This window comes from Amblyomma americanum, chromosome 2 (genome assembly GCF_052857255.1).
Source record: "Amblyomma americanum isolate KBUSLIRL-KWMA chromosome 2, ASM5285725v1, whole genome shotgun sequence".
Classification (NCBI taxonomy): domain Eukaryota; kingdom Metazoa; phylum Arthropoda; class Arachnida; order Ixodida; family Ixodidae; genus Amblyomma; species Amblyomma americanum.
This window is the reverse complement of record NC_135498.1, coordinates 183,083,570-183,092,632: the sequence shown is the minus strand read 5'-3', so window position 1 is coordinate 183,092,632 and position 9,063 is coordinate 183,083,570. Positions and strand designations below refer to the sequence as shown.

At 48.9% G+C, this 9,063-nt stretch overlaps 1 protein-coding gene across 1 annotated transcript in view; it reads left to right on the top strand.

The window, feature by feature from the left end:
• Positions 1 to 571: 571 nt before the first annotated feature.
• LOC144120292 (uncharacterized) overlaps positions 572 to 9,063 on the top strand; it is an 11,696-nt gene continuing 3,204 nt past the window's right edge. Inside the window, exons 1-2 of the mRNA XM_077652684.1 lie at positions 572 to 607; positions 6,849 to 8,181. Of these exons, the coding sequence (XP_077508810.1) occupies positions 572 to 607; positions 6,849 to 8,181 (1,369 nt within the window). The remainder of the gene's footprint in view (positions 608 to 6,848; positions 8,182 to 9,063) is intronic.

Sequence of the window (9,063 nt, the reverse complement as noted above, 5' to 3'; positions counted from 1 at the left end):
CCACAACAGTTCTTCGCCAGTGGGCGTGGCGAAACCCGAGGGATCATGTCGCTCACCAAACAATTTGTGCTGCTTCGCCAGGTTTTGCTGCTTGCAAGCGTCACTTCATCGTACAAAGCAAGCTCATCGACAGTGCTCCTCGTGCATGACGTGGAAGACTACCGCCCCCTTTCCCTCGCCTTCTGCCACCTGCCGACCATAAAGTGCGCTACGATGCGCACGTGAAATCAGCTACCGCATCGAGATGCCCTATAAAAGACCGTCCACAACAGTTCTTCGCCAGTGGGCGTGGCGAAACCCGAGGGATCATGTCGCTCACCAAACAATTTGTGCTGCTTCGCCAGGTTTTGCTGCTTGCAAGCGTCACTTCATCGTACAAAGCAAGCTCATCGACAGTGCTCCTCGTGCATGACGTGGAAGACTACCGCCCCCTTTCCCTCGCCTTCTGCCACCTGCCGACCATAAAGTGCGCTACGATGCGCACGTGAAATCAGCTACCGCATCGAGATGCCCTATAAAAGACCGTCCACAACAGTTCTTCGCCAGTGGGCACGGCGAAACCAGAGGGATCATGTCGCTCATCAAACAATTTGTGGTGCTTCCCCAGGTCAGTTTGCTTGTCTCTACTATCCGCAGTAATGATGTTGCATTGTTGGTTCTGCCGTGCTCATTGGCATGCATGTCAATTGCTTATGATTGTTTCTGTATGTGTAAATTGCTTGTTTGTGGTGACATCGAAGAAAGCCCTGGCCCCAAAGTTGAAGAGATGTTTGCTAACCCTCAAATGGGGCAGGCAAGCATATTAACTGAGCTAGCTGGTATTCGAGAGCGTCTTACATCAAATGAACAAGCTATTACCTCTGTTAACACTCGAATGAATTTATTTGACAAGTTCCTGCTAGAAATTGGCGTGAAAACCTCCAAAATCCAAACGTTAGAAGACAAAGTTAAAGCCTTAAATCAGGAGGTTAGCAAACAGTATGAAGAACTGACAGATCTCCAAGACCGCACTCGCCGTTCAAACTTAATTGTCTTCGGTGTCAAAGAGCAAGATCAGGAAGATGATGAGGCGTTGCGTAAAGCTGTCATCAGTGACATATTTTTAGAAAAACTGCAATAGTCCTGCAGGCCTGTCTCATGTATTCACCGTCTTAGAAGAAAGCCAGGAAAAAGGACTGTTATTGGATATTTTCAGGATTATTTAGAAAAAAGAGGCTGTTTTTCGCAACGTACGTAAGCTAAAAGGTAGCGGTATATCTATTCATAATGTCTACAGCAAAGAAACTCTGAGAAAACGTAAACTACTATACGAAACTGTTAAACCAGATGTCGGCAACGGGAAAAGTGCTTTGCTTATCAATGATAAACTGAAAATTGATGGCTGCTTCTATGCGTGGGATGATAATCGAAATCAACGAATTGCCATCAGCCGCGAACACCCCACTTCTCATAACGAATGACGCAACGCCTGCGTCGTTTCTAAAAATCAGAGAGTTTTAAATTTCAATGCTCGAAGTATAGTAAATAAGGCTGAACAGCTTGAATTCCTTCTCCTCAAGTATGACCCACATAGTACAATTGTCACAGAAACATGGCTGCATGATGGTGTTAGCGACGAAATAATGGTATCGTATCACCATCGCATAAGATATTTCACCGGGATCGTGGATCAAGGGGCAGTGGTATTGCTATCATTTTAAAAAGCACGATTACCTCCGAAATGCTTCCTCAGATTGATAACCATGAAAGTCTATTTGTTAAGATGAACTGTTGGGGACACGTATTTGTGGTATGTGCAGTTTATAGGCCACCGCCATCACCTCCTGTGTTCTTGATCTCACTACGTGACTAAATGCTTGCGCTGCAAATCCGGCAAATTACTATGGCGGGTGATTTTAACCTACCTGCAGTGGACTGGCTACATAGACCTGAAATCCAGCTTGTTGATAGCCCGGTTTTCGACATAATGCTTGCAAGCGACTTAAAACAAGTCATACTTTAAAACACGCGCGATAATGGTGACACTGGCTCAATATTGGATCTTGTATTGGTTAGCAAGAATATTAGAGAGTTCGAGGTTTGCGTGGAGGAGGGAATATCGGACCACAAACTTGTGCTGTTCAGTTGCAGCCTTGATAACAGCAAGAAAAAATACATTAAAGGTTGTAAAACTGTTAAAGACTTCAGTCATGCCAATGATCAATCCGTCCGTGATGAACTATGGAAGCTGGTTGACAACTTACCAAAAAACTGACATTACTTCACTATGGCAGGTGTTTGTAACTTGCTGTAAATAGTGCATAGATGCCTTTGTTCTGACAAAATGCAATAAAGCACAGCGAACAAACCCATGGGTTGACAGAAAAATTATGCATTTATATTGTAGGCTAAAACGCGCAAGAAAAGCAGAACAGAAACCCCATAGATATTCGTCAACTGCAAACCCAGCTTTCTGATGCATTAGTGCTAGGCCGCCAGAAATATTTTTCCAGTACCTTGCCGAACTACATAAAATCTAGCCCTGATAAATTTTGGCGGTACCTTGGAAATCAGAGCACACACTTGCAAGAAATAAGGCAGCACGATAATGTGATTGCTGATCCACAGGAAATTTCCAGCATAATTAATGAATACTTTCATTCTGTATTCAACCAGGTAGATAGTGTCACAGAGGCTTCGTCTTCTTGCTACCAAGTGTCAGACTTCATATATTTTGAGGGCGTGTTTTCATTATTGCTAAAAGTTAAACAAAAATCTTCTGAAGGCCCAGATGGCATACCGAATTCCTTCCTTCATCGTTACGCCGAGCCTATTGCACACATTTTAACAGCTATCTTTTCGTTATTTGTTAGCACGGCAACTTTACCTGACGATTGGTGCGTGGCCCGTCTCATAGCAGTCCACAAAAAAAGTGACCGCCAGCTTGTGGAAAACTACCAACCAATTTCACTGACATCTACAAGCTGTAAAACACTAGAAGACATCATCGCTCACTACATAAAAAAATTTCTTGAAGCTAACAACTTACTCTCTCCATTTAAGCATGGATTACGGAGGGGTTTGTCGACATGTGCCCAACTTTTAACAACTGTTAACGAAATCGCTCTAACACTTGATTCTTCTCGGCAGATTGATCTTATCTTCCTTGATTTTAGCAAAGCGTTTGATCCCGTACCTCACGGCAAACCTCTTGAAAAACTTACTAATTTTGGTCTTCCTGCATTCATCATAAACTGGATAAGAGCGTACCTTTCAAACCGCACTGAGTTCTTGGATGTCAATGGCCATTCCTACAAAGTGTTACCGGTTTCGTCCGGAGTGTCTGGGACCAGTTTTTTCTTTATCTATGTTAATGATATAACTAGTGGCGTTCATCCTCATGTTAACACGAGGTTGTTCGCGGATTATTGTCTGCTCTTTAAACAGGTTGCAGGCTGTGACGATCAACTTCAGTTACACAGTAGTTTAGCCACACTTAATGAATGGTGCATGACTTGGTCTATGACCCTAAACTCTGAAAAAACTGTTTTACTTCGCGTCACGAACAAAAACAGGCAATTTCATTTTCATATTGCATCAATAATACTGAAATAAAGGAAGTCACAGAATACAAATACCTAGGCGTAATGTTTAGAAACACTCTTTCGTGGTTCAAACACATTGATAACATTTGCGCATCCGCTTCCCGAAAACTCGGCTTTCTGCGTCGTAAGCTGAAAACAGCCCCTCCTGATTTGAAAATACTAGCCTACAGAACTTACGTATTGCCGAAATTGGAGTATGCAGCCATAGTATGGGATCCCTTTCATCTAAAGCATGAACATAAACTTGAAATGGTTCAGAGGCGAGCAGTGAGGTTCATTTTCGACCAGTTCAGGCCCACTGATTCCCCGTCACAGCTCATGGCTGACTACCATATCCCTAACTTAGAATTGCGAAGAACTATAGCACGACTTAAATTTCTTTTCACGATGTATAACAAGTGGCTATAATTTAATGGATGGCCATACATTCAACGTTACCTGCCACGCGTGTGAAGGCACCGTGACGCTCACAATTTGCTGCCTTTCCATGCCCGCACTAACTTGTATATTCTTTTTTTCCTCGTTCAGATAGTCAGTGGAATGGTAACCCCTCTGAAATTTTTTCCACTGATAATTTTGACCAGGCGCCGCTGCTGTATTTTGCGTCGTGACATTCTGTGACGTTTTTTCTGAAATTTTATCAGGTTATGATTATTCTGAGGGATAGCGTATGCAAGTTCATTTCTGTGAGATTACGTAAAAATCATTCTACATAACTGAAATGCATGTTTGTTCATTTTCGTTCTCTTCCTAAGTTTTTTTCTCTTTCTCATGTTAAACGCAAGAGCTCATTTATAATTGATGATTAATCGAGAGAAAATGCTTCACCACATGCCTACCTGCTTAGTCCCGTTGAGACAGCAGTATTTGTAAATAAATAAATGCGGTAGTGAGCTTGAGGCCAGATGTTCAAACAAGGCTAGAAATCAAACAACGCGGCGTAGAGAGGCTAGCTCTGGGAGCAGATGGCAATACACCAAATCAGATCGTAGAGGGTGATATTGAATGGGCGTCGTTCAAGAGCTGAAAAGCTAGCAGTAAGATAGCATTTGAGGAACCATTGAGAAAAATGAAACAAAAGCAGTGGGATAGGAAAGTTTTCAGGTACCTTTACATCAGGAATGTTGCCACGAAATGGAGAGAGCGAACTGGAAAATTGACAAGCAAATAGCTGGACAGCAGCAGGGGAGCAAATCATCAATTATCGGTTAATAAAAAGGTTAAAGCAACAGAGAGCTCTGTGGGAAACGGGGATACTTACGACATCGGCACTGGGAATGTACAGGACGTTTAAACAGAAAATTACCAAAGAAAATATCTATGAAAATTGTAGGGGACGCTCTTCGTTATTTGAGGCTATGACGGGAGTTTTGCGGACTAAGATATATAGAGTAAGGTACCACGAGATAGACACGTTGTGCGTTGCGTGCGGAGAGGAGGAGGAAAGGGCTGAACACTTGATACTTTTCTGTAAAGGACTTCACTCTACAGTGGAAAGCAGTGGGGCTGATTTATCGAAAGCATTGGGGTTTAATGACAGTGAAGAGGAATTAGATTTTAAGCGGGTAGAAGTAACCAAGCGGAGTTTATCTGACTACGTGGCGAAAATCAAGACGAGTAAAACTTCACGAGTCATGGCTAGGTGGCTTGAACCACCGCCCGATTCAAAGAGTCAGCCTTGTCCATGCATCCCTCCGTTCAGGGCGTTGTTGCTGTGCGCGCGGGAGAGCGCACCCTCTTCGGCTAGGGTCGTCGGCGCGAGCGAACGTGGTGCTCGTGGATTCGGTCTTCATCGGCGGGGTGAGGAAGCGCGGGGAGACCGGCTTCCGGATCTCGTCCCCTCCGGCCTCGGACTATCCCTTGCTCTAGCGAGGGTGAAGATTCGCTCGTAACTTTGCTGGTAAGTCGGACGACCTTGATTAATTAGCGTACCTTGTTGCTAGCCGGCGTTACTGTTGCTGTAGCAATAAATGCCTGTTTGTGTCAACCAATGTGTCGTTCATTTGTTCCCTCAGAGCAAGGCCCGCCATGGTCTGCGTGCGCTCGGTAGCGTACGCGATCACAGGGTTGGATTCGGCTGTTTTGAACACTATAAGCTGCCGATTAATTGGGGGAAAGCTTATTTATCTCCCCAGTTAAAACCCTATAAGCGGCATTAGCATTAGTGTCGTATCTGCCTCAGGGACTATTCCAAGCTTGTACTACAAGTCCTTCATCTAATGTGAGGCATCCTGTTTATTTGGGAGTCTAGTGAAGAAAAAGGTTCGATATAAGTACAGAGCACGTCCGAAACAGGAATGCTGATCGTTCTCTCAAGTGCATCAGCAATAGAGCATATTGCGAAGGCAGACTGCTTGTGTCTGAACAGCCCGCAAATGAAGAGGTAAAGAAGGATTCCTAATAGGCTTAGAATGGCTGACAATCATTGCGAGGATCGATTTTCGAAAAGCGAAGCAAACTGGCTACTTCCTTCACGTGTGCCACTTTTCATCTAGATGCTGAGAAATTTGAAAACCTTCGGCTTCTGCACCTAGGATGAAAACTACAATCATAATTGGTGCACACCACAGCGTTCCTGAAGTATGTGAGGATGTGTATGTTCAGTAAAGCAGGTGGTCCAATGAAAATACGAGCATTGTAGCCGGTCCCTGAAGGCATCAAGCGTAGGCTTGTTTTGTGTCTTCTAAAGAAGGCATCTTGAAAACCACCTTTATAAACTATTTAAAAAGCACCGTCTGTTACAACAGGTTACAATCCACCGCCGCCGTTCATTTCAATGGCGCGGTTGATTGTAAACTTTTGAAACAGACGCTACGTTTCCCTTTTTGATGTACTTCTTTTTTTTTCGGCTTTTATGCGTTGCATATTGCAGTCACTCAGTTCAGCCCTTGGGCGCGGCCGGGCAGCCACCAAACCACGTGACGTGATGTCACGACAGCCGGAGGAAAAGCTGGGCCCCAACTCGCGCGGTCGCGCGCGGCCGCAGCTACCACCTGACTCCCGCTCCTCCCGCTAGGGGCGCTGTGCCGGCGCGTGACGTCACGGATGAAAAGCTGAGCCCCAACTCGCGCGGTCGCGCGTGGCCGCAGCCTCCACCTGACTACCGCTCCTCCCACTAGGGGCGCTGCGCCGGCGCGTGATGTCACGGAGGAAAAGCTGAGCCCCAACTGGCGCGGTCGCGCGCGGCCGCAGCCACCACCTGACTCCCGCTCCTCCCGCTAGGGGCGCTGTGCTATGATTGACGTCACGGCATATGTATAAAAGAGCTGCGCTCCTTCGCCCGCCGTCTTGGCCCTCCTGCCCAACTTCCTGCTCAAGGATCTCCGTCTACCCATCCACGTGGCCATCTACGCGGATGATATCGCCATCTGGTGCCGTGGACCCCGCAGATCCAGGGTCCAAACCATCAGAAACGTGCAGCGGGCCATCGATGCTGTCGCCGTCTTCTTGGAACGTGCAGGCCTCAGCATATCCCCCTCCAAAACACAGGCGATGCTTCTCAACACAAGGGTTGGCGCCCGCCCTGGCCGGACCTTCCTCCACGTTGGTGGCCGTGACCTAGCCTGGAGCCGCCAAGTGAAATACCTGGGCCTGCTCATCGACATTCGGCTCACCTGGAACCCGGCAGTAAGCCACTTCCTGGCCCAGTCCTCCAGGATCCAGGGGGCTATACGTAGCCTCCTAGCCAAGGGCAATGGCATCACCCCCAGGCTGGGACTCCAGCTATACCAAGGCATGGCCGTCCCGCAGTTCACCTACGCACTACCGCTCATCCGGCTCACTGTGAGCCAATACCTGGCCATCGAGCGGAAACAGCGGGCGGCGATACGACTATGCCTTGGACTTCCCCGCTCCTCTCCCGTGGCCGCCACCCTGGCAGAAGCAGGTTCATGGCCTCTGGAGCTGCTATCCAGGCGCACCTCTCTCCGCCACATCGAGCGCCTTCACAACGCGCCCGATGGCCGTCCCCTTGTGGACCGCCTTCTCACGAGGCCCAACTCCAAAATGGGTCAGATGGCCCAGTTCTTCGAAGATCTCGTGGGGGGACAGCCTGAGTGCTTCCCCCTCCCTCCTCGCCCGGACCTTGGACACCTCTACGAGGTCAACCTCTCTCTACCTGGCTCTCGGTCGAGGCGGGACACTCCCGCTGTGGGCTTACGTCAGGAAGTCGCTGCGGTTCTTCATGCTGAACCCCCTGGCACCGTCACTATTTTCACGGATGGCTCCGTCCTCCCAGGACCATGCTCATCTGCGGCTGCAGCCTGCACAGCCCCATCGCTCCACTTGAGCAGACAGGCCAGGCTACCTTTTGCGGCATCGTCCACAACCGCAGAACTTGCCGCCATACACTTGGCCGCTGACATCCTAAACCAACGCCCTGGGATCAAGGAGGCAGCCATCTACACCGACTCCAGGGCAGCCCTCCAGCTCCTCCTGAGGCCATTCAAGGGTCCTCCCATCGCCCGCAGGCTTGCTTGGCGGCTCGACGCACTGTGCTCCAGGGGAACCCGCATCCGTCTCACCTGGGTCCCGGCCCATATCGGTGTCCAGGGCAATGAAGAAGCGGACTCCCTTGCCAAATCTGCCCACTCTCCGGGTACTCCGCTCTCCAGGAACCTGTGCCCCTTAGATCTGGCAAGGAACACAGTGGACCGCCTCCTCCTCCTAGATCACCCTGATCCCAGGGTGGCAAACGGCCATCCCCCCCATCCACTCCCAACTCGAGGCGTGGACTGCAAAGAGCGCAGCCTCCTACTGAGACTCAGGGTAGGCTGCGCCAACACCAGCTCCCGCCTTTTCCGCATCGGCCTCTCTGACTCCCCGGGTTGCTCCTTCTGCACTTACCCGGAAGAGACTGCCCAACAGCTCCTGTGTGAATGCCCTGCCCTTGTCTCCGCAAGGACTATCATGGAGGCTGGCTACCGCTCCCTGGGCCTCCCCTGCACATCAGCGGACCACCTTCTCTTCCCCGGCTGTCATAATCCTGCCAAAGCCCTCCGGCACCTCCTCAACTTCCTGGAGGCCTCCGGCCTCTCTGGCCGCCTATAGGCCACAGGGGACTGCGTATGTCATTCGACATTATCATTGCGGCTGCGCGCCTACCCTTTCCTTTCAATCTTTTTTCCCCTCCCCTCCTCTTTCTACGACACGCCGGCAGTGGGCGTGGAGGCTAGTCCTCCAATAGACAAGCCCATGTCTCCCTCCTTTTCATCCTTCCCAACAATCACTGAAGAAGAAGAAGAAGCCGGGAGAGTCTTATACCCCTGTCACACGGGCATTTCGAGGGCCCTCGAGCCGATAGTCTATCGACTCAAAGGCGATCGAGCGGTGCTACACGGGCAGTTTCAATGGCGATCGAGTCAATAGCCTATCGAGTCAACGGAGCAGCACGGAACTCCATCGAGATATGCAACGCATTCTTGGCTTAACCAAGCTAAGCCTGGTTTTTTTCCTGCAGGCACACATGGATAACATTGAA